We start from the raw sequence: 26192 nt of genomic DNA, 5'->3' as shown, positions 1-26192 counted from the left end.
TATTACACGTTTCATTTTGGTAATATCAATGTTGTTCAAACTCCCCCCTCTTCTAGTCTAATATACATACAAATGTTTGCAAATTGTGTGAGTAGCCATGTATGCTATGCATGTCGGTTGGTAGAAGCTGGAAGGGTTATATCGAAGTATTTTCACTAAAACAGTCTCCCATGTTATAACCGCGTTTTTAGCTCGAGTGTTGCTATCGTAAGCTGTCCATTATTCTGGATCTCTATGATGTTGTAAAAATAAATGCCATTATCCAAGTTACAAGACAAAACTGTAATTTATTGATCAGAAACGACTCGTGCTTTCGCACAATATTACCAATTTGTTACATAATTTGTTATTCAGATTGTATGAACAAAAAATTTCCGTCAAAAAGGAGAATGGAATTGCAAGAGTTTGTCTTCGACATATATGCGCCACGACTTAAAACCAAATTCGCTACATTATTGTTCTCACCGTCACTGTCGTATTTCCACCCATTTTCATGGTGAGTGAGGACTAACTAACGTGGAGCACTACGGGAGTACCGACTCATCGACCGAGTGCTTAGTTTATACGGTAATATACACATGCCGTACAATATTTTTAATGGATTACAATATAAATCGTTTTCATACCAAAACGAAAACATAGTTCAGATATCCCGTGTGTACTATCAGGACCATGCATCTAAAAAAAGTAACTACTAACATACCGGACTTGGATTGATGACTTATTGAAAACAGTAGGCTCATCATAAGAATAAGCCCGATTATCGTTCGTCTTTCCTTTTTCTGGACGAAATTAGAGTATTAGTCTTTGACATAATAGTTCTAACGCATTCTAATTATATCAGATTAACATAATGGGTGGTATTATTTATTTAAAACATATTTAACAGTTATCTGGCTGATGAAGCCACCCGCAGAATATAAATTGTAAGCAGGATAATTGATCTGATAGAAGAACATCGACTAGAAAAACAGTCCCATATGAAGGACATGACTTGTTCCTTTTTTGAAGTTGGGAAACAGTACAGTATATTATCTGGTTGATTTTTAATTCACTTTGCATCAAATTTGTAATTTTTGCGACATGTTTTATAACTTGGCTTGGAATACAGTTTTTAAATGTTTTTGAACAACGTCTTAAGATTTTTTGTATTTGAATGCACGTCTAACAGTAATAAAATACACACGCCAGTTACTAATCTTTATTATGTGTAACTGGTATGTCATTTATTTTTTCATTAATCAGTCACAAATTTATGAATTTTATATAGATTTATTGTAGTTGTTTTGTTGATCATATACGCTCCTAAGGAAAACCACCTCGAAAAATCATGCATACTTACATGATGCAAATACACTTTTCAATGTTTAGAATACCTTGAACCCAATCAAGGTGATTTGGAATCATTGCGCCTATTTTCATGGACATGATATCGGCCGGTTCAATAACCGTATCAAACCGGTTGATGTGGATCATTTTATTTCTTTTGAAACATCCAGGTATGATGAAAGAAGTTCAACATAAAATTGAAGAAGAAATGAAAGGTTATAGATGTATGGCAAATTTATTCTAAAATTTACATCCTAGTGAACGTTTCAAAAATTTATGTATTTTAAATGGAATAAATTATTTAAATTGTTTAAACTAATAATATGTAGTTCGACACATTCACTACTAGTTACTCATGAAATTTCTGCGTCCTGAGTCGTAAAAAATACCGTCAAATTTCAAGTCACTGATTGAAGAGAAACATTCATTTTGCAACAATTTTCAACGACGAAAATGCTTTTAATTTAGCGAATGAAATCGTCAAAAATTCAGTATACTCTCTTCACCAACCAATTGCTCAATATTATCAAGTTTGGAAAAGCCACCTGACGTAATAGATGTATCACTGCCATAGAAAATGTTGAAACGCATTTTTGAAACTAAAATTTCGTCATTTCAGACTTTTCTTTTTTCTATTTTAACCTTCCCAGCATGGCAAGCCACTGTGAGTATTGAAACTCAATAATCTCGAAGGTGTTGAAGTTCGTGGCGGTGCGGTTCACTTTGCTACATTGACTAATGCATGAAAGTAGTTGTGAATGCAACGCGTTTAATTGAAATATCATATTTTCATTATCTGTGTCATAGCGCGCACTGTACACGACCGAAATCCATTATCAGGCATCTCACGTAGAATGTGATATATATTAATGACAATCTGTTGATGCTTAACATAATTTCCCGAGAGATCATTTCGAGTAATTTCATGATGGAAGGAAGCATGGACATTTTCCTTTTACAACGGCGCTTATATTATTCAGACATTAATGTCACGTTGTGAACAGAGTGAGTCTTTGAACACGTAGTGGATTCATGGATTGTTTTATTAAATTGTCGTTGGTGTTGGGTTATAGTTTCAGCTACTTTACCTACGAGAAACAGCAATAAATAGTTCAATCTATAATTGAAAATTGGTACTCCTGAATTATGTGAACCAAGATGGCGGACACCGGAACGTAGTATGTGTACCAGATTAGAGTTAGGCCAGGCTATTCATGAAAAAGTATGTTCTTGTTGAAAAAAGACATCAATTTCGATGCAATCTTTAAATAAAGTCTAAAACCTCCTATTAGTTGTATGATCAGTGCTACATCGACCAATTTTATCTGCGGTCATGTTTATATTAACAAACTGATAACTTCTCCAACGTGTGTCTAGAATATTTCAGTCCTGATTCTATTGAAGTAATATTAAATAAAAAATTAGTTTGCAGAGCAGAATCGTCGCATTTTTCAGTTACAAGCAAGATTTTGAAACATTTAGCTATATTAGGTAGTTGAATCATCTATAGATTCTAGAAGGCTATTAATCAAGATGTCAGAAACGACTGAATTCAGAAATATGCCTGGGCCATGGGGATGGCCATTGTTTGGATCTGCTCTACAGCTTAAACCGTTTGCTGAAAAAACTTTGCTGAATTGGGCAAATCAACATTATGGAAATATTTTTCGATACAAAATATTCAACCAAGATTGGGTTGTTCTGAATGGGTGAGCCATGTGTTGACAGATGATTGTTATAGATATATATCAATAAAACATTGGGGAATCTCAACTTCGACTTTCATTTTTTTTCTGCGAATTAGTCACGAAATATAAAGTTTTAAATATGTTCGAGCCCTCTAGTTAAAATTCCAGTATTTCGTCTCACATTTGGAAAGTTTTGATCAGTAGAGCTACTTTGAGATCCTAAATATGAATTCTAACCTCCTGGCATCAAGTTAGTTTAATTTAAGTTAATTATATCTATATGTGCAGTATTTTGTCCTTATAATATGTCATTATTGATCTTGTAAATTTTAAAGGTACGATGCAATAAAAGAAGGATTGTTAACAAATAAAAGTGAGATGTCTGGTCGTATTACCGGTCCATTATTCGAAGCCATACGAGATAATCGAGGACTATTCTTCATTCAGTATGGAGATTCATGGAAAAAGTGGAAACCATTTGTGGTCAAATCGGTAGCATCAGTAATGTCATGTAAGCTAGGATAGCTTCTGTAGGGATAACACATGTTAAAATACAAAATTGTTCGCTGCGTAGCATTGGTGCTAATTTATCTAGACATAACGGAATATAATATCCGTAGTTTGGTAGTTGTCTTCAACACCATAATCTGTTTTTTTTTACCTCATCTATCTGACAATTCTTTATTTAGGTGAATAAATTTGGCGCTTACATGATTACGTTTGACAAACTTCCATTCAAAAGCTGAAAATTATACATGCTGTTGATACATTCCTCAAATATTTATAATATACCAAGAACTATTCCCATATTTTCTTTTAAACCAGCAAAGACGTGCACCTCATGCATCTCACTTACGAATAAATACCAAAGAATAAAAATAAACAAACATTGCTTTGAAAATATATTCAAGTATTTTGAATCGACAAATTGGTATAAAAATTTATTTAGAGCTTCCCAAAATAATTTGTGACCAAGCAGATAAATTTCTGTCTGAAGATTTAAAAGATTTTATTGAGAACGGAGAGTCTGTTGCATTGGGAGATTACTTACAGTATCGTATGGACCAGGTTGCTTTTCTTGTAAGTATACTGAACATATTGTAAATATTTATAACTGTTATAACAGCGTTTTTAACTAGCGAATGTATGTGTTGCTACGGTAAGCTGTCCATTATTCTGGATCTCATTATGTAATATTGTAAAAACAAAAAGCCAGTATCCAAGTTACAACACAAACTATATTTTGTTGACGAGAAACGACTCTGCTTTCGCACAATTGTACCAATTTGTTACATAATTTATTATTCAGAGTTGTATGAACAAAGAATTTCCGTCGAATAGGAGAATGGAATTGCAAAAGCTTGTGTCCGACATAAACGCACCACGATTTAAAAGCAAATTCCCTATATTATTCTTCACACCGTCACTGTCGTATTTCCCCCCATTTTCATGGTGAGTGTGAAGCTAACGTGAAGCCATACGGATGTGCAGACTCGTCGACCAAGTGCATAGTTTATATGCTTTAATATACACATGCCGTACAATATTTTGATGGATTACACTCATTACAATATAAATCGTTTTTGCCTCAAGACGATAGCACAGTCGACGTATCCCCCTTGATAACTGATCGAAAAGCGTAGGTTCACGATATATATAGAAGTGAGCACAATTCTCGTTTGTTTTTTTCTTTTTCTGGACAAGTTTTGAGTATAAGTCTTTGAGCCACTAATTCTAACTATTTTACATATTTAAACAGGAATATACAAAATTGGACATATTATTTATTCAAAACATATTAAACAGGTTTTTGGCTGATGAAAGCGCCAGCCGATCAAAATTGGTAAAGAGGATAATTGCTCTGATAGAAGAACATCGACTAGAGAAACAGTCTCACATGAAAGACTTGACTTGTTCTTTTTTCGAAGGTGGGAAACAGTAGAGTATACGAATTATCTAATGTCGATTTTCAATTTACTTATCAATTTACTTTTTGCGACATGTTTCATAACTCAGGAGTTGACTTACGGTCATTTAAATATTTTTGAACTACGTCTTGATGAAGATTTTTTGTATTTAAATGCAGTAGCAGTAAAAATACGCTAGTCACTAACTAATCTTTATTTTATGTATCCTGTATGTCTTTATTTCCCTAATTAGTCACGACTTTATGTATTTTGTAGTTATTAGGTTAATGTAGTTGTTTGTAGATTATATTTGCTTCTAAGCAAAACTCTAACGAAACATCAATTATACCTATATGATGTAAATACTTTATCCAATGTTTAGAAAACCCTGAACCCGATCAATACGATTTGGAATCACTTGCTCTCATCTTTATGGACATGATATCAGCCGGTTCAATACCCGTATCAAACCAGTTGATGTGGGTCATTATATTTCTTTTGAAACATCGAGATATGATGGAAGAAGTTCAACAAGAACTTGAAGAAGGCATGAAAGGTTATGGGTGTAAGGCAAACTTATTCTGAAATTTATATTCTAGTGAACATCTTGAAAGTTTTTGTATTTCATATGAAATAAGTTATTTTAATTAACCAAACTAACTATCAATTTCCTCGTCATTGGGCAAGAAATAGAAAATTATAGTAGGTTAGATACTATGAACTGTTTTTGATGCTTTGTTATTTATGCTACACAACTCGTTTATATTCAGCTATATGGGATCTTTACAAATGTCAGGAAAAAGTACCATTATTGAAAGCAGTTATACAGGAAGCTATGAGGTTGCGTCCAATAGCACCAGGCGCTCTGTTCCACAAAACCATTTCTGATACTGTAGTTGGTGGATACAAGATACCAAAAGGTGTTGTCATTTATCCAAATTTGTGGAGTGTTCATCACGACCCAAAGTACTGGGGGCCGGACGTCGAAGCTTTTCGGCCAGACAGGCATTTGGATAAGAACGGGAAATTTGTGAAATCGGATCACGTGATTCCATTCTCAATTGGAGACCGTAAATGCGCGGGAAAACTAATTGCTGAAGCTGATATCTTTGTCTTTTTAGCTACAATTGTACTACGGTTAGTATTCACTTATAGAGCAGCAGATATCAAACTTTTTTAGCCGCACCCCATTTTGATATTTGTAAAGTTTACGCCCACCTCCAACCTCAAAAATAATTGTAACCATAATGTTTTTATTATGTTTAGTTATAGTCTTTTAGTGTATTTACCATTCAAACAGGTATGATGTGTCGTTAGACCCGGCGTATGAAGATGTAGACATGTCTGGCATATCATCATCTATACTGAAGCCTCCCGATTACAAAGTTATTCTCGCTCGTCGTCAAACGAAACAAAAGCTCTGACAATTTGTAAACATAGCTAAAGAAAATAGTATTTGATCCAAGTTATCTTTACTCCTTTATAATGCTTTTTCCTTTACATCAAATGTTAATCAATAGTATGAAAAAATATAATAAATTTGCAAGAAAATCTGCACCTGACACAAAATTTTTAAAAAGTGTTTGTTATGAATATAAACTTTAATACAGGGGTTCCCAAACGTTATTCGTCACGGGCCAAAATTTGAATCGGAGAGATGTTCGCGGGCCGGAAGAGTGTAGCGCCCGAAAGTGCGCGACGGTTTAGTAAGGGTTCAGTGGATTCACCACTGCTGCCATTTATCTGAAAAAATCCGTTTTCGGAGTCTAGTTTTCGTTTTGACATCTTAAGCGTATATGGTTCATAACTAAATTAGTGCCCTATGCAATCCTAATACCGGTACGTAGAATTGAGATACCGTTTTAATTGAATTGCTACGATAAACACTTGACTAAACTATGATAATGGCGTCACACTTGGCGCTATCTAGAATGCAAAAAGGTAGAAACAAAATCTGTTGCACACTATTTCACTTAAGCTCGGCGTGCCATTTTAAATCGTTTCGCGGGCCCGATTTGGCCCGTTATCCGCGGTTTGGGAACCCCTGCTTTAATAGATAACTTTATTCGATAATTAATGCATTTATAATATTAGTCAGAGATAATATATAGATTTATATCTATCGAGATATCTATATTTGGTAACATTGCTTGATCTATCGTTGTTATTATTGAAATATAAATTGTTGATACTTGACTATTAAAATTTACGTATACCTAAATCAAAGTTCTATTCATGGGTAAATGAGAATCAAATTGCCGAGTTCGTTTGAACTAATTTCTGTAAACTCATAGTTATACGGTTGTCTGTCTCACATACCACATAACTTTACCCTCTTAATCTTTGCGGTTGTTTGACACCATACTTTCGGATTTTTCAGGGAATAGCTCATACGCATGTTTTGTAAGCATGTGCCAGTGACGAGAATAAAGGTGCTTAAACTGAGCATTCCCCCTTTTCAGTTCATTTTCAGAGATTTTAATTTATGAGTCAATTAAGCCAACGTGTAAAATTTGTCGTCGAATTATTGGAAATAAAGTTGCACAATTCATTTTGTTCACCATGATAAGATAGCTATCATATTTATTCGAACATAATTATCAAGTAATAACCAAAAAAATGAACATAAAATATAATAAGTGAATGTTAATCGTGTGGTAATTTTATTAAATATTCTGATAGAATCGGAAAAAAAAAATACAAAAGTTGCGCTAATTAGATATATTGGATACAAGATATAAAGATGTACCGTTTGAGATATTACAAAATCCTATAATTGAAAGATTATGACATTATATATATCAGGGGTGACCAACCTACTTGCCACCGCGATCGACTAAAATCGACAAAAGAGTTCGTGATCGACTGATCGGTAATAAGGACAAGTACAAAAATAAAAGAGATATCTGCACACCCGTATACAAATAATTCCGCTACAGACAATAAGCTCGGTCTTTTTGTAGCATCCTCAATGAAATGGAAATTTTATGCTCCATTTCAACTGTTAATTTGGGTTCCATTACATTTGAACCCACGACAATTGCACCTGCATACTATTGCACCTATGGAATTTTTTTTTGTTTTACGGATATTTGAACCCATACTCACCCTAACCGATGGGTTTTAGCACCCGCATATAGATTGAACCCGCGGATATATGCATGGGTTCAAATGTACGATCACCGTTAATTTGATTATGTAATGGTACCCGGATAAAATGCCTATCCAAATCATACAATTCTGATTCAAGACCTGCCTTATTCTTAGACGTAAGTGTTGCAAATTCCTAAAAAAACTTTGCTAGGTATCTATGTATTATCTAAAGTTTAGATTTTAAACAGCAAAAAACTACTATTCACAATCATAAATGTTACATGACTCAAACTTCGTAATTCATAATTTCCTTCGGGTCCGGTTCTTTGCTAGCACGGATTTAGAAACAATTGGTATTATGAAGCCACTGCTACCGCTGCAAATGAAATTGATAACAATTACCCTTGCATAGAGCAAAAGATGTTGTACGACCGGCAGACGGTATTCGGCAAGTTCATTTCTTAACATCGGCAGCAGTAAAAATTGCATTTCTTACGTAATAAAACGTGCGTGCGCAGTACTGTGTTATTCGTTTTGTAACACATAAGCGCTGCAGGAAACTGGTTCAGGGAGATTTTCCGACGGATCATATCAAACTTTCTCAATATCAGCCGCGATCGACTCCTCAAGACGTGTTGGCCACCCCTGATATATATAATGGAAGTATCTAATATATCCTATCAGTGACAACTTGTTGCGACACATACATCAGAAACATGCTATATTGTATCTTGAATAAAAAACAATTTCTTTCAAGTTTATATTTTGATTATTATAGGTATAGGGTAATAATCTTGTGTGTTTTTTTCATAGCAAGAATGCAAGTAATCCCATAGTCATATTATCATAGTATACGTAATGTTTTGATGCAACACTACATCATAAAATTTAATCAGGCACGTTCTTTCCCTTGCAAATCAATAGAAAAAATGGATATAATAATACCTTTACTATACCTACCAAACTAATGTGATGCACACATTAAAAAAATTGAAATACTAAATTGAAAAAGTATACGCAGTGTGCATATAGATTTCTTACTAATATTTGTAATTGATTGCAATATAAACATATATATATTATTTCGCGCAAGTTCTCTGTAAAAACTTGAAAAAATAATTTACCGATAAATTTCAAAACGCAGACAACGCTAGTAATCTCGGTGTTAAATTATAAAACTCATATGGTTCGGCCAATATGGGGGTGAAATAATGTTTACCTATCGTTGCTTGAGCGGGTTTCGTGTCGATATAACGTTCTATTTTGTATTTGGCACATTGGAAGATCCACTAATATTCAATTGATATATTTCCTCATATTTACCACATTGAAAATTTTGATATAAAATTTAGACAGCAAAAATAGCTAAATTAGTTGAGTTAGTTTGGCCGATAAATGGTAAAAACAGGTCCTAGAATCCTATTTCCGCTTATACTCGCGGGGGTGGGGTCGAGCGTGGCCCATCATTAACGAGGCGAATAGGTTCAACATCGTTTAATATGTGATTGAAAAGCTAAATGTATCGAAAATATCGGTCTAAATTCAGCCCCATACCGATGGAAATACCGAAACGAAAAATTTACCGATATCGAACAACGGTACATCTATCTGATTCAAGCTTGACATTAGACATCGCGTTCATCTCCCAACTTATTAAGCAACGCGTTTCTTTCCTTTTTTAAATCTAATTTTTAAGCTATCACTAGCTGAAATTTAATCCACATGCAGTACATCTGTCTATGCCCTGCTTCAGACACGAGTTATTTGAAATGGAACGAGCGAATGGAGCGAGCCAAACCAAGCATTAAATGGCATCGGACACTAATCGTAATCAAAACAATGTAATTAATATATTCAATCTATTATGCTGTCACATGAGTACTGAAAAATCACGCGGCGATCATGATCGTTTGAGCAGGTCGTTTGAGGCCACTAATTTATTTAAGAAAAACATTAACTGATGCATGGGTCTTTACAAGATGTATGTCTAAAATTTAGATGCTGAGTAACTGAGTTTGAGACAATGGTTAGACAAACTGGCAACGTAGCGAGTACAGTTAAATGGTTTCTGTGGATTTCAATACTTTACTATACTGGTTATTCAATGACCCAAAAATGAAAAATGAACCATCGCAACGGGGGGATGGTTCTTCCTAGCTCATTTCATTTCAAACAGATGGCGCACAGTTAGGGCTTCAAGCCCCTAAAAGTCGGCAGTAAAAAATCTGAACTGTAACCTAATTTGAAATTATACGGCATTCAACTCATGCAGGACAGCGTGGGGAGGGCTACGCACCGGAGCAGTATTACTACGAATCAATGCGCGATAAATATAAAAGTGTTACTATATGAATGTTTCCCCGAGCATCGACTTTCTTGTTTACTTCGTGACATTGGCCAATCGACAAGATGCAAAAATTGACGTAACAATGGCCCCTTTTCGCATTCGCCCAGACCCTTTTCTCACTCAGACTTGAAATCTATTCGCCAGTTTTCAGTTGTGTTTCGGAAATTTGAATATAAATCAGATAATTCAATGATCATTTTGTCTTCTTAGGAGTTTCAATTTAATTGCAGTAATAAAAAATTAGTGTAGAAATAGCTGTGATAGACTGGGCTTAAATTTTTCACCGGAACTTTCAAAAAACAGATTGTTGCATGCGATGAATCATAATGGTGGTTTGAAACAAATACCCCATTTTACAGGCGACACCTCGTGCACCCACTCCTAAAATAAGTCCCGAAAATTTTGCAATGGTGAAGTATGTGGAGAATTTTCCGGGATCAAAGGTTGAGGAAAAGTCAAATTGGATCTCTCGAACCAAAATTCCGAGCAAACCTGGAATTAGCAAAATTATACTACATTCTTGGGCCTACATGCTTTGTTGTCTGCGCCCACAGTCGTTTAATAGTTTCGGTCCTAATTGTCCAGTTTGAAGTCAGTTATGGCAAACGCCTACACGGTCTTTTTGCCCACTTTGGAAACCGCTACGCTAAACGATAGGTATTTTTATCGGCTTTGCAGTTTTACCTGCGTTGGCACCACTTAAATTTTGTCTAGGTATGATCGGTAGAGTTGAAATTCCATAATAGTCATAACATCTTTCATGTGCGAATTGCATACAGCGCCTGATTTAGGCGGCAAGTGGCCCTAGGGCCCTTGGCCCGGGCCCGATTTCAATCAAAAAGTCATTGTGATTGAGCTTTGTGGACAAATATCAATTGCTATAAGGAAATACAAACAGAATTTCATCGCTTTTTGAAACGACCTGCATATGTATGGCGGCATTTCAGCTCTTACCAATGTGATGACAAAATACAGGTCGTGGAGTCACCTCATCCATCACATTAATCGTTTCTATAGTTTTCTTGTAAATAAAATATTGTCCTCCCTCGTAGGCTAGACTTTGATACGGCATATGATGGGAGTCCGTCAAAACTAAGTTTAGTGTCCATGGTTCGATGGTCATGAATTGCCTGGTCATAATGACATTTTCATTGTGTTAAATACGAAATTACAGTTTTAGTCGAGATACGTATTCTATTCACTCAGTAGATAGGATAGTAAGTTCAATTTAAAAACACTTTAAAAAGCTCAAGGCTGTAATGAAACTTCAATGCAAAAAAAAAAATCTAAGTCACAATACCCGTTTTGGGTCGAGGTGGCTGAGAGGTGTGTAGCATCCCCCAATTACTGGGCACGAATTAATTACCTGATTAAAAATTAAACAAGTGACTGTTTAATAAAATTTTAAACGCATTCTTGGAACACTCTAAAAAATGAACAATAAGAGCTTACTCAAATACATGAATTCGCCAATTTCGTTATGTACACTAACGTGTTCAATAATAAATCAAAATCAAGCGTCGAGACCGTTAAGGCTTAGGTCCCCCAAGGCTTGGCCTACCTTGTCCAATGGTAAATTCAGCTCTAATTGCATTTTGAAATTTAATCATCTGTGTCCTAAATAATTAGTCACGTGGAATTGCACTCGGCTCAATCTCATATATTGGTATCCAGAACTCTACCACGATATTAATAATACAGTATATTTTCTGTACATCAGGCCTGGGCCTAAAGCGCCCGATTTTAAAATGGAAGCTATTTACGATATAGCCGAAGTATGTTCAAAATCTACCAAAAATTGAAATTTCGACAAAATCCCAAATCATGCATTGAATGCAGTGCTGAGTTTATCATTAGGCAGCGCAAGGTAGGCTGAAGACTTGGGTCTTGGTTACGTTCAACATAATAGTGGGTGACTTACTACTACGCCATCGGAGTTCCATGGCGTCACTGTAAAGAGAGGCCTCCTAAATGGCATACCCAATGACTTCTCATTGTATATATCCGGCTCTGCCTACACAGATTACAATCTTACCACATGTTCGCCAGGTACTGCCACTGCTCTATTCAGAATTTATGCGGTTGTTTGTTTACATCCGAAATCGGTATTTGTAAAAGACAACATTTCAATATCGACAATGCAATAGTAGCCTTATTTTACGAAAAGTATTAAAATTTCGTGAAAGAATGCCACCACCCTGAGGCCCGCGTCGACTAAGGGTTACTAGCGAGTAATAAGCGTGCTGTGGTACTGTGAAAATCGTACTGGAATCGCTAGTTATTTTTATCAGTGCGCGTCTCGTCGGCATCCTTATGTGTAAACTAATAATTAAAAGGTTGTTCACTAAAAATTCCTAAGGTTTCCACAGTCTATGGAATATCAAAATGAAAGACTGCTAGCATACTTTTTCTTCAAACATTGACTTAGTATTGCATATTTTTATTTCTAATTCTGAAGATAAAATGAGTTCTTTATTGGTTGATCATCCTTATTCTGATGGCTAAAAACTGTACCCAAGAAAATATGAGACACTTCTTCATGCACTGTATTATATTCTGGAGTATACAAACCTAGCCTCTCTGAATACACGAATAAAATTAATCAGGAATTATATATTATATCAAATTTTTGGATTCGTATAAACTAATTTTATAGACTTATGGTTATCCAAACAAATATGCCAACTAAGCTTCCTCGAATTTGTTTTTTTCAGAATCCTTACGATTGATTGACATCAGTTTCAGATTTTCTGAATCCCACCACCTAGGAGCCTTTTCCTCAGAATCTTCACGGTTGATCGGCTTCAGCTTCGGATTTTCTGAAAGCCAAGAAAATTTAGTTAACGTAACTACAGGAAGGTTAGACAAGATAAATTTTACTGCTATAGTGAAAAGACATTATTAAAATACACACATCACATATCAAAACAGAGGCTGTTTAAAATAAAGATGTCGGTATGCAATACATCACCTCAACCAATACTGTAGCAAGGATTGTATTGGAATTTCGATCAATTTATTTCACGCTCAAAGGTAAATAATAGTAGTTGACCAGAAAGAAACAAACGAGACTGGATGATTGTTATGGTCCGTGCCCAATGCTTTCGTTTGGTGTTCCGGCATTCATTTTTGGGTACTTCCGTAGTATGTGTATCATGTTAGGGTTAGGACTTAACTTTATTCAGATTTTCCTTATTTTAGTTCTATTACGAGCTCGGGGAATGTTTGTGTTAGTCAAGTGAATATACCCCCTGCCCATAAGGTTTCGTTCGTTTACACAACGAACAAATAACGGAATAGGTAAATCGACTAACGCATAATACAACACTGTACTTTTAGGAGTTAACGCCACATTTATTGATTTCAAGTCAAGGCTCTTAGATTGTGCTGTTGGATTCCTGAAGGTCGTATGAGAATGAATGCGTAGAAAAACATCGTCGAAAAAATAAACAACACCAGTGTCTTTTTGTTTAACCAGTCAGAAATTAAAAGTTTGACGTATGATAACTTGAATGAAGTTTCAGTAAACGAGGACAACATTTCACCAACAATGATATGTGAGTTTTAAGTATATAGATTATTGGTGTTTCAGACAATTTAAGAAAATTGTAAAATTATCAACAAAATAAAACGAGAATATCAGTCGGAGACCGAAGACTTATCGATCAAAACTGCGGTTTCGATTCATGACTCTATAGTGACACCGCGTTTCCCATCACAAATTAATTAATAACTCCTTTCAAATATTAGTGATATATTTACTGAATACATTTTTTCCATAACGTTGTGTAGCTTGGTTCGATCACTTTAACGCTCGATTGATCAAACAGATTACATGGAATACATGCCTTATAGGATGTTTGACTATACATCAATTGCAGTCTATTTCGTTTAAACACAAAAATTTGTCAGATCAATAAAAAATTCATTATGCGACTTAAATCATTATTAGTGAGTGACTCGTTTTATCATCTAGTGTAGTCTATCCATTAGCACGATAATTGAACTAACAGACACTACCATAAATAAATGAATACTATAAACAATTTATTTCATTTTCTAACTTCCTACCGTTATTTGTAAAGTATTTCAGGTTATCAAGTTGGTATTTTCCATATGGGAATAGATTATTTTCCAAATATTGGCGTTTCAAAATTATCGAAGAAATATTCAATTAATTTTTACGGGGAGTATTACCAGCAGCTCATACAAATGTTTTTGAAAGCATGTTATATGCATTCAGCAGTAATAAAATTGTGCACCAGGACGAAGCTTAACGGGGCTGAAATGAAGCATACCTGCTGTTTCAATTCATCTTATGTGATACAATTGTTATTTTTAATTTGGGGGTCAAATTTGGCCAACGAGTAAGTTTGTTTAACATAATAAGATGGCTATGACATCACATTTCTTCCAACTTTATTATCTAATGATAATCAAAATATGAACAGAAAATATAACAAGTGCATCTTAATCGTGTGGTTTTTGTAATAAATAATTATATCTCGAGGAGCAAGTGATGATTCATATTGCGATGCTCGCCAAAATAAATTGACGTTAATATGCTGGACTAGAGCTACGATTTTCACCGCAATAAGAACGATTTTCTGCTCTTTATTAAATAGATTATTGCTTTTATATTGGTAGTAAACTCTTGGTAGTCAAAATTGATAAGAACTGCGTGAAAATTGCGTAAATATATAGACCTAAGCGCGCAGATTACATGTTGGTTGTTAAGAATTATAGTGAATGCAATTTCAAACACGAACAAGTTATTTGCAATCAAGATGCAATCGATAATATCTGATTTAATTAATGTTAGTTTAAAAAGCTATAACATGGCCTGATTTCGAACTTTCCCATGTATTATTTAGATTTTTTGTAGGCGACTTTATTCGCTGAATATAAATGACATATTACTTATGATTCATTTATTACTGTATACATCCTTTTATTGGAATGAATATTGACTAAATAATTCACTGTAACTAGCGTGAGTGATCGCATGTTGATTTATTGAATGAATTCCTAAACTATATTTGATTGTCAGTTGGTATTAGCCGTATGGAAATAGGTTGAATATTCCATTCAATAAATGGAAATATTCGACGTTTTAAAATTTATCGGAAGAATATTCAATTAATTTTTACAAAGAATTTTACCGGCATATATGGCTATAGATTGGGTCTAATAAAAATAGTGCGATAGCTATACGAAATTACATTATGGTCGGGAATTTTTATAGAAATAGATGAACATATTTTCGCTATTTTGTGAACTAAATTTCGTTTTAAACTTATTTTTCTCATTTGATACAGTCTATTCATTGGAGCGAATGCTGAATATTTCACTGTAACTACTGATTACATATTGATTTTTTAATGACTTACTACCGTTATTCCTAAGGTGATGGTATTTTCCATGTGGGAATTGATTACCTTTTTATTCAATAGATGATAATATATAGCTTAATAAAATTTATCAGAGGTGTATTCGATTAATTTTTCATAAAATATGTTACCAGCTATAGCATAAATGTTCAATGATTGCATCTATCAAAAATTTTGATAAGAAATCGACATTGCGCGATATTGAAAATGGATGTCCGTGTCTGGAATGAGTTACATATTTGGTATAAATCCTCAATTTTGCAACTAAGTTTTTTCAAATATTTGCTTTTAAAATATTTTAAGTACTCCCTTCAAAACCCAACACGCGAAAAATTCTAGCTAAAATTTTTTGTTTGAGATTTTACTTCCGTTTATTGAACATATTTAATTAAAACAAACAGAAAACATTTTCAGAATTTTTTCCTCCCTACTCAAAAGTGTCATATATGTCACTGTGGGCATTGATGTCCACGAAAGCTTCATTTAAAATGTATGAAAAGACACAAAACAATTTCTTTTTTTGACAGAGCCATGCATTTGTAGCATTGGGTATTGAGTGAATGTATTTGCAGTATATATCTACATTTTCACAGATATGGGCCAATGGGTCAATGTGCATGATTAACTTGACTAACTTGACTAACTTGATTAACTTGACATCTAGGTATTCGCACCCGGAATTGGTCCCACTGCGTTTTGCGGTATTTATCTGAACAAGTGCGCATGCAAAAGCAAATTGAAAATGCCTTCTTTTCATCATCAGAGGCACCTTATTCGTACGAATTCTCGGCGGTATCGATCATTTGCCAAACCCACGAATACAAAATACCAAAATAAATATATATATATATATACCATCTTCCGAACACCATCTTAAATCTGTATTTGGTGGAAAACGATCCTAACTTGTCTATTCCTCCCATGAATGCATTAAATTCCTTATAAATTGCAGGCATTGTTACATCTAGGTATTTTTTTCTCTCTTGTGCCATCTTTTGATGGTGCCGACGAGTTCCACCCCAATATACGAGTATAAGAGAATTACTTCTCTGTTATCATACCGAGTCACTGCGGATGTTTTACTAAGATCTTCAACGCTATAATCATAAGCACCTTTTCCTCTTTTATTTTTGTCCTTCTCATTGGCAATTTTTGTGTTTCCAATTCATTTTTTGAGCACCGTGCCGACGTTATGTTTTCCACCATCCATATTTTGAATCCCCAGGAATAAGGTCTACTTTTCATAAATTGTCTGATGGGGCTTGTTCGTTCTTTATATTGAGACATGATTTCATTTACGGAATTGTATTCTTTGGGTATACGATTTTTAAACAATCTTCTCTTATCTTCTTTATCCAGGACCTTATTTCCTACAGTTTTTCATTCTTTCTATTTCCGTCAGTCACTGAATAATTGTCGACTATGTGAATATTTATGAGCAGCTGCTGAAACCTATTCCTGCTCATCACGCTGCCAACAAGTGCATATGATGTTGCAGTACATACGTACATTCGGCATTTGCACAAGACCCGTGTGAAGAAGATCCCGATCATTTGCTTGAGTAATTTTTTGCTGTTTCAATAATCTCGCAATCTCTTTGTACATTGTTTAAATTGGTTCGCTCAGCCAACAATTCAAACATTTTGGCAGGGAAGAATTCAACAGTGTGAAATATTTGATCAGCATTCGCTTTATTGAGTAGGCTTCTATATTAGTGAGACTGGGTATTTAGAATCTAAAGTAAATTATTCGAATCAGTTCAGATGCAAATTTTCCAGCTCCTTTTTTATCTATCCAACAACGTTCGAGGTGAATTTCACAATTTTTTTTATTAAAGCCATATTTTAAAAGGCAATTCGGATATATAACTCGTTTTTCTTAGTTAGTTATCACTGAAAACTGTTTTTTATTGTATTTGAACGCTCAGCAAACCAACTGAGTGATGAATTTTTTGTTTTCCGTAATTCATGTATCTGGAGGAACCATTCCAGTAAAAGATTCACTTTTAATTACAAGTATTCGATATTCGATTCTGAAATCGTCAGGCATTCAAAAATGCCTATTCTTAAGAGTATACGTCATCTATACTCGTAGCATGAAGTTGCCTACAAACAATGGGGTAACAATGGCACAGAAGATCCCACACTTCCCGATAGCAGCACATGGGCAACGACAGGGCTAAAGACGAACATTCCCGTGGCCTTGTTTAGTACAAACTAAATTTCATATTTCTGCATAATTTTTCTTCTATTACCAATACATGGTATACATCCTCAAGTATATTAGTATAACGCAAAATTTAGAGTCACATAATAAAAAATTACAAATTATATGGATTGGATTTTGAAATAACATAAAACTAAAAACCAGTGTTTACGTAGACTTTCCCATTGTCTAAGGCATACCCGGATTTTTCTTTAGAATTTCCCCCTGGTGATTTTATCGCCATCAGACCCAAAAATATCATAAAGCTTGCCAAACAAATCACAAGAACAAATTGCACATACAGGGCAACTATGGTATCGGTGAAAGTCAGATTTATAGCAAGAAAAGGAATATAATATTCTTCGATATCTTCTTGTGCTTCTTCGGTTTCTAGTAGACAGTGGTCAATATTATTTCCAATGCAGGCAGCATATCTGAATGAACAAAAATGGTTTTTGATTATAGTTAATTAGAAGTTCTTTGTTATTCAATATATATCTATTGAGTTTGATATAAATAATACTATTTCTATTTTTTTGTCACCATTTTCTGTATTCAGCAATGCATGAAAACGGAAAATGTAATTGATTATGCAAATGATATTTCACTATTTGTTCACCTCATGACGTGTGGAATATAGTTTTGTTCGTGTACTCCTTGGAACAAATGGGCCATGGGTCCCGAGGCTAGAATCGCTACGTCATCACCTCCATGTGACTCACTGGCATGTGGCACTGCGGATTGTTGACGGTAAAGAAACGAAGCTGTTAGAATAATAACAACAAGTGTCTGAAAATTTGGAGACAAATTCAACAGTGTTATATATTAACAGTGTATTCTATTAATGTCCAAACCTCAAACGACCGGCAAATTCATCAATTTTGCAGTTTTTACCTGTGTTGACTTCACTTAAATTTTGTCTAGGTCTGATTGGTAGAGTTGGAAATCCTTGATAGCCAGGACCATTTCCATATAGCAACGAAGTGAATTGCTTTCCGTCAGATGCAAGGGATTTATAGTCAGGCGAACGTACGGTGCCTGTTTAAGTCGAAACAACATACATGATTCATTATTCGTAGAAATGATCGGAAGGTACAGGTTCTGAAAACTTCAAATGGCCACAGCCTAAGACTGATTTGTTCATAATAAGTGTAAGAAAATAGAAAATACTAACGGTATATTCAGACTATATTTATTGTACTAAGTGGTCGTAAAGTAAATCAGAAATGTTTCGTTTCAGAGTTTCACGTGTTTTCATTTTACTATTGGTAATTAATTTGCATAATTTGTTTTCATATACCTCAAAAACACATGTTGGGCACTATTGACTCAATTGACACCATTTAACAAAATGTCCATATTATTATTTCTAGGATAAATAGAAGAAATTACCAAATATCGGATTTCCTCGGAATGTGTATCCACCAAAACTCATGACATGACTGTGATCAGCCGATACTACTATTAACGTATCACTTTCGGATGTTAACGACATTGCTTTTTCAATCGCATCATCGAATGCCACTGTGTCATATAAAGCCTCGGCTGCGCTGTTGTCGTGATGACCTCTGTCTAAGGGTACAATGTCAATTATTAAATAGCTTGTTTATAAACATTTTCTTGTTACACAAAAATGCCAGATTTGTCTTGTTTCACAAACATATCAAATTACTACCGATGAAGTGTTGTGATGAGCATAGTTGGTATTTGCATAACATTCGGAATCCTGGCTCATTTGCATAGCATTAGACATAGTAGCTTTAAGCACAATTATCTTCAGAACACTTTCTTTCGAATCAATTTTCTTACCAATGTTTCCCCCTTCCACAAATAAGAAATATCCATTTTCATTTTTACGCAAAATCTCGATTGTCTTTTCCGTCATTTCAGCAAGACTGGGTTCGTTATCCGGGTTGCGGAATATTTCGTAGTTCATCCCCGAAGGCTGAAATAGACCTTAACATACCCAAAAAAATATTAAAAAACGTACAAAGAATTTCTACATCAGTAAGTTTAAAATAGTTGTGCTATATTTCACCAAATCTTTATAAGTACTCACTTTGGTAATATTCCGAATTATACAAACGGTGTTTCCGCAGAAAACCCTTGTGAACACTACATCAAAGATTAACTATAAGGTAATATGCCGTATATCTCAGGAAAGACAGGTCTCGGAACTTATTAAAACGAACCAAAATCAGAGCACAAGGTGATAATTTACTATACTTGATCTTCTGTGTCGGCGTCTTAGAGAAAAAAACCTTTATCACAGATATTCATAGACTTTTCATTCTACTACTGACTGCCTGATTGTGTATAATTAAGTATAGTAATTGTTCCGCCTTACCAAGCAATCTGTCAGTTTTTACAGGATCAATATCGTCAAATAATGTTTTGTTAAAAACATATTGTCTGTTCTCGTCTACATCCGCATTATCTAACCACTCTTGAATTAAATCTCTTTCGTCTCCCCTCTCTCCTGGAAATAAAGGCATTTCTTCGTCCGGAACTGAGGGCGGTCGGAAGTATTGACGACCACCCCCAAGCGCAACCTGTAAATATGTATATTATGGTTATTGCGAAAAATATTCATAATCTGTCAGTGAACTCCAGTCTATGAATACGAGAATGAATGTAGAGTAATATTCGAGGTCAATTTCGATTTGATATAGATAATTTGAATTGCACACTTCAGGTCTTTTCTAGGATGATGTTTGTATTTGAACTTAAAATTTTACAAATCCCCAACACCAAATATAGATTTGAAACTGGCTGTTAACCATTTAAACTGACTGACGTTTTCGCGCGTTTTTACCGTTATCATATTTGATGCTTCATAAAACTGTAAAGCAATATCTTTGCACCCCTCTACTTTACTTTCGTCTGATTGTCTCGTGTCGCTGTACCATTGACGTTCGGGAGTATGTGCATATGTTCCGGCAGGAGATGCATGCGTGATATGAACTGTAGATATTATCCCTGTTGATTTGCCTGTATGTGTAAAAAGTATATTGCTATAATTCTAATACTTCTCTCCAAAAAATGAGAAGACTTGATAGGAGTGTTCTAAAATAGCAATATTCTGAACTCACCAGCATTAAATGCGTCGATCAATACCGAGTTCACTTCAAGTCCTTCACCGGATTTGCAATTACGTCTTTTGACTCCTCCACTCAAACCGATAGTTCCATGTTTTGATTTAACTCCACACAAATATGCAGTTGCTGTAGCTGCCGAGTCGGTGGTTTGTCTATCCACAGAATATGTCTAGATAATGATTCGCAGATAAATATTTATTTTTTATATCTAGTTTATAGACCCCTGTCTTAATTCATGCCGCAACTTCAGTCTATCTCGTTTATGACTGCGTTTGTCGTTTCGTTACGAATTGTGGTGGAGTTTGTTACATTATATACCTACACAGTTACGAATATGTGTGTATGTCAATTGACGCAGTTTATTACGGACATATACGGTGTCATAAAATGGCTATATATAGGTATATTGGCTGTGTGCGGACGTATGCAGGTATCGTCATTCTTCGATGCCGCAATTATATCCCGAAGTTGGTCGTTTTGAATGAACGCAACTTTATTATTTGATTTGATAGTTTACCATTAAAAACAAAACTATTGACATTGTATTTCCGTTAGGGATTGGGCTATATTACCAAAGAATATTAGGAAGGGACAACACCAATGATATAGTCGGATTGGGAGAATACGAGTAATAGGTCGAGTCGAATCTTTCGATTCGTTGACTTCATAATGGAAAAGACAAGAACCCATTTTCCACTGCGTAGCATCACTGCACTCGCGTCCACGTAATTTGTGTCTTGTATTGCTAACCTATGTCGTAGGTAGCTGATGATCTCGAAGTGTTTCCGTTTTGAACTTGAAAGTTAGGTCTCAGTTGATAAGCAATTTGTAGTTATGGTGCTTCTAACGTATATTAAAAGTATAATTCTCCTCCCCTGGGTTAGATTCTCAAGCAAAAGGTGGATAACTTGGGTTCAATATGGTCGTAGCCGTAGTTTAAGTAAACCATAAACCAGTTGCGTATATTTCAATGGATGGATAAACCGCCATACGTTTATTGAAATAGAAAAGACTTATGATTTCAAACATCAAAACTATGATGATATTGTGATAGGAAAAAGCTGCTGCCCTCCCATGGACCCATGCTTTGAAAGTTTGGTGTCAAAGCTGAAAGGTAACTAGAACGCCAAATCTGACAATACCACAGACTAGTCTCTAGTTTAAACGATTAAGTTTTGGAATGACGTATTGTTATTCGTTTTATCGAACAAAGGTCGCATATGCATAGTTTCGTTTGCGTACGCATTTAGCAGCTCCAACCATTAATATTTTACGAACGGTCTCCCTCTAAACACGTGAAGTGTTTGAACTTTTACTTACAAAACACCACAGGAAATTTACACAATATCAGACCTTATCAATGTCTGGCTGCATAGCAAATAAATGCAATATGTATATTATGACCCATTAAGTACAATTTGTATCCCTTCATAACGTACAATTTCTTGACATATTATTGTCAATCACAATACCTTTGAAAGGCCTGTATATGGTAGTTTATCCATTCCCAACACGTATTCTTCTCCCGTTTGATTTTTTATTTGACCTTTTAGTATTCGGCCAGCAGTTATAGTTGATATGCTCATACCATCACCTTTATAAACATATATTTCATGTAATTTGTTGAAAGTAATTATATTACTTGCTATCATGTACCTAATTGATCTTTTTCTTATTTGTTAGGTAAAAACTGATTTACAATTATTTCAATGACCAAAATATACGTACCCAAAAAGAAGATGATATTTTTTGCGACTAATTTATTTAAGTTTTCTTCCTCCAGCGCTTTCTTTAGATCATTCTGTGCCAAATTATTCCAATATTCAGCAGTTTCTTCTTCATCTAGAAGAAAAATGTTATATTTTGTGCGGGTGTTAACATGTACAGAATAAATCAAAACTTTTTCAGAGGAGTGATTTATCTTGTGTAATGAGAAACTTGCAGATTGCATTTTATCTGAAGGTTCCTCAGGGATCAATTTTTGAAGCAATAATGTTCCCAATTGTCGATCAATCGTTATATTAACTCTGATATAGCCCAATGCTGGAATAAATCCTGCACTAATCTTCGTGCGGTCAGTTTCACCATTTCTAAGCATTGTGCCAAATATTGTTACGTCCTCGCACAGAGTATAACTGCCATATTCTGGCTGGTTCTCCTGTGCATATACTAAATCTGCCACACCGAATCCAGGAAAGAATATCGAATATAATTGCCGTTCAAACTGCAAACAAGTCGCACCTCTCTAATAAGAGTTACGGTTGACTCATCCACTCAGATTTTAATACAGTTTTATCCTGACCTAGAGTGAGGTATCGGTGACATTTTGTTCGTATGGAGTAAATCGAGTCTGTTTTGGGTGCGCTACTTTGTGAAATGCGACTTAGTTCAAGATTCTTCCGCGTTGACAAATAGGAATTCATGCTGTCGGAGAGTGACTTCATGATGCTTGTTTCTTCAATGCCACCGCAGTAGCTACATGATCGCTCGCTCATTGATGCTGAAGACTAAATATTTGGGACCAGAGTTTGAACTCAGGGCATTTGCGAACTCAATAAAGGGTTTGTCTAACCCCAAATCGATAGCCTGTACGTACCTGCAGACTTCCATCTTACTTCCAGCTTACCCACTAGAAATGGGACTTTTATATTTATGCTGAGAATGGAAAAGCCGAGGAAAAGCCGTTGCACTAAACTTGACTAAAGTATTTAAGAGCAGGGCTACTCAACTGGCGGACCGCGGTCCGAATCAGGATCTTTCGAGTATTAAATTTGGACCGCAGCGGCTTCTTGACTTTGAATGCATCGCTCCTTTTTATTTCACAATTGTGATGTAATGCATTTTTTTGTTAAACCACTGAGAAAAAATTGTCATAGCAATATACAGATATAAGTTTTTACCACTTGTTTGCTCCCCTAGCATTAGCGAATCAGCAAGATGTCAATAGTGGCGTAAAAATGAAGTTTCAGCGTCTGCTTGGATACATTTTTACAAACTTTCAAACAATAGATTGTTTTTGGGGTTTGCATGCTACCGTATTTGTCAGTTTTAATTTGTTTTTCGGAATTCAAATATAGAACGAAAACCCGATTTCACATAATAGTAAACTCTCACTTCCTAGAACCAATATTGAAATGATTAGCTGGCAAAACGAAAAATGTAATTTCTCAAACTAACGATTGATAAATGACTTTGCTATTGGACCCGAAGTCGACTAATGAATCGTTTTGCGGAAATTCCCGTGGACGTTCTGTTTTTTCTTGAGATTATTTAAAAAAAAATCGTTTTTCTGCGCAACTAATAAATTCCAAATTTTCAGTCTTGAAGGTAATTCAAGTCGCGAGAACACTTACAAATATATTTTTTACGGGTGCTATGGGGGGAATGTTTCAAGTCTTTTAAGCAAAGGCGCCGTTCAGTTGTACAACTGAAGTCTTGTTATAGCGACACCGAAGCGTATTTTGTCAAACGATTCATTTGAAATTTTGTTTGCATAGTTAAAATATATATATCTCTTTGGAATTGCCGGACCCCAGTAATTTTTAAATATTGTGTTCGGACCTCTGGTGAAAAACATATACACGAAAACCTGGGTCCTCGATGAGTAATTTTCGGTCAATACGTCATATATAAACTTGGTCCAATTTTGTCACATTGAGAATAGAATTATATCCCTTAAATAATCTTTGTAACGAAACATTGTTCAATACCAAAGTATATATAATACAGATGTCTCACCTGCCCAAGCATTCTCTTGTGCCACAGAAAATGAATTCAAAAGACAAAGCTGCACCGCCAGTAAATACGCAATATACATTCTATAAAGTAGTAAGTATAATCTGCAATTTATAATAAAAATACAAATTGATATATCATGCTGTTCTGGTGACCGCGATTGTGGTCTAGAATCTAGAAAATAGCAGTGTCGGGAGTAATGGTAGGAGAATGATAAATCGTGGTCTTTGCTACTGGAAACCTGCGAATGATAATCAGAATAGAGTTATACTCCGTTTACCCTGCACGTGTTTACGCTATGACTAAGCAGTCCATATCATTGACGACGTAAACGTTGGAAACCGAGGATAAAATTAACCACGGAAACATTAAATAACTATGTTTTTCATCACGCTATCTGTATTTTATGATGTTAATTAAATCAACGTCGATCGGTAGGACCGTTAAGTCCATTCTATAGCAACCACTCGCCAAAATCCAATAAACAAAATTTGACAAACCAATTTATATAACATTTTTTTTATTCTTCAACGACGTGATCTGATGCCACCAATCTAAATGTTGTTCTATTTAAATGAAATCCAATATTCTTCATTACAAACGTGGAATAAATATTGTAATATATTGCATCGAATCTCATTCTTTTGGCATAGATACCATATTATTAAAACTGCTCAGGTATATGCGCCGCTGTAAAGATACAGTTGAATTTTTTACACTGGGTGATATATTAACTATAAAGCAATTCTCGCCCGGCAGTACGACTACGAGTATTTGTCCACTGTATATAAATGGGAATTTTATGAGTAAAAGGTCTCGCGACTAACAAATTCACGCGTAAAACATGGATAATATTGCTGATCATGTGGCGCAGTTCCTGAGAGGCACGAGAGTGTAAATACTGCCGTTTACACAAGACTGTTATTTACTGTCATATCGCAGTCGACCAATTGCGTAGATTAGTCAAATATGGTTCCATTACATTTGAACCCACGTACATTTGAACCCATGACAATTGCACCTGCATACTATTGCACCTATGGAAATTTTTTTGTTTTACGGATATTGGAACCCATACTCACCCTAACCCATGGGTTTTAGCACCCGCATATAGATTGAACCCGCGGATATACACATGGGTTCAAATGTACATAGGTTCAAATGTACTGTCACCGTCAAATATATACTAATGCAGTGATAATCGACGAGTGTATGAAGAAAGTCAATAACGTTTGACCCGGGGACAAAGTGAAGCCGACCAACATAACACCGGACAGGTAACATGACGGCTTTCATTCGAAACAAACGGTTCCCTTACATTTGAACCCACGTACATTTGAACCCACGACAATTGCACCTGCATACTATTGCACCCATGGAATTTTTTTTTATTTTTACGG

The 26192-nt window shown here is 35.0% G+C and overlaps 2 protein-coding genes across 3 annotated transcripts; one reads left to right on the top strand and one right to left on the bottom strand.

Moving 5' to 3' along the window:
• The first annotated feature begins 2191 nt into the window (after nucleotides 1–2191).
• LOC120346214 (cytochrome P450 2E1-like) lies at nucleotides 2192–7575 on the top strand. 2 transcript variants are annotated; one of them, XM_039415911.2, is made up of 8 exons: nucleotides 2192–3038; nucleotides 3353–3528; nucleotides 4015–4097; nucleotides 4327–4469; nucleotides 4824–4945; nucleotides 5307–5489; nucleotides 5695–6061; nucleotides 6225–7575. In XM_039415911.2, exons 1-8 carry the CDS (start codon nucleotides 2863–2865, stop codon nucleotides 6346–6348), a joined length of 1374 nt encoding a protein of 457 aa, XP_039271845.2. In that variant the 5' UTR covers nucleotides 2192–2862; the 3' UTR covers nucleotides 6349–7575. The 2 variants fall into 2 exon arrangements, with proteins under 2 accessions (XP_039271845.2, XP_039271844.2); XM_039415910.2 differs by having other exon boundaries at nucleotides 3997–4097.
• Nucleotides 7576–18090: 10515 nt separating this feature from the next.
• Nucleotides 18091–24892, bottom strand: LOC120346607 (alkaline phosphatase-like). Its single transcript, XM_078115421.1, has 11 exons — nucleotides 24796–24892; nucleotides 22786–22899; nucleotides 22530–22651; nucleotides 21052–21226; nucleotides 20775–20950; nucleotides 20307–20511; nucleotides 19769–19915; nucleotides 19352–19531; nucleotides 18854–18997; nucleotides 18579–18723; nucleotides 18091–18393 (listed from the first exon to the last, which is right to left on the bottom strand). The coding sequence occupies exons 1-11, from the start codon at nucleotides 24872–24874 to the stop codon at nucleotides 18114–18116; spliced, it is 1767 nt and encodes a 588-aa protein (XP_077971547.1). The 5' UTR covers nucleotides 24875–24892; the 3' UTR covers nucleotides 18091–18113.
• Between the last annotated feature and the right edge of the window lie 1300 nt (nucleotides 24893–26192).

This window comes from Styela clava, chromosome 8 (assembly GCF_964204865.1).
Source record: "Styela clava chromosome 8, kaStyClav1.hap1.2, whole genome shotgun sequence".
Lineage (NCBI taxonomy): Eukaryota > Metazoa > Chordata > Ascidiacea > Stolidobranchia > Styelidae > Styela > Styela clava.
This window is presented reverse-complemented; position numbering and strand designations above follow the sequence as displayed.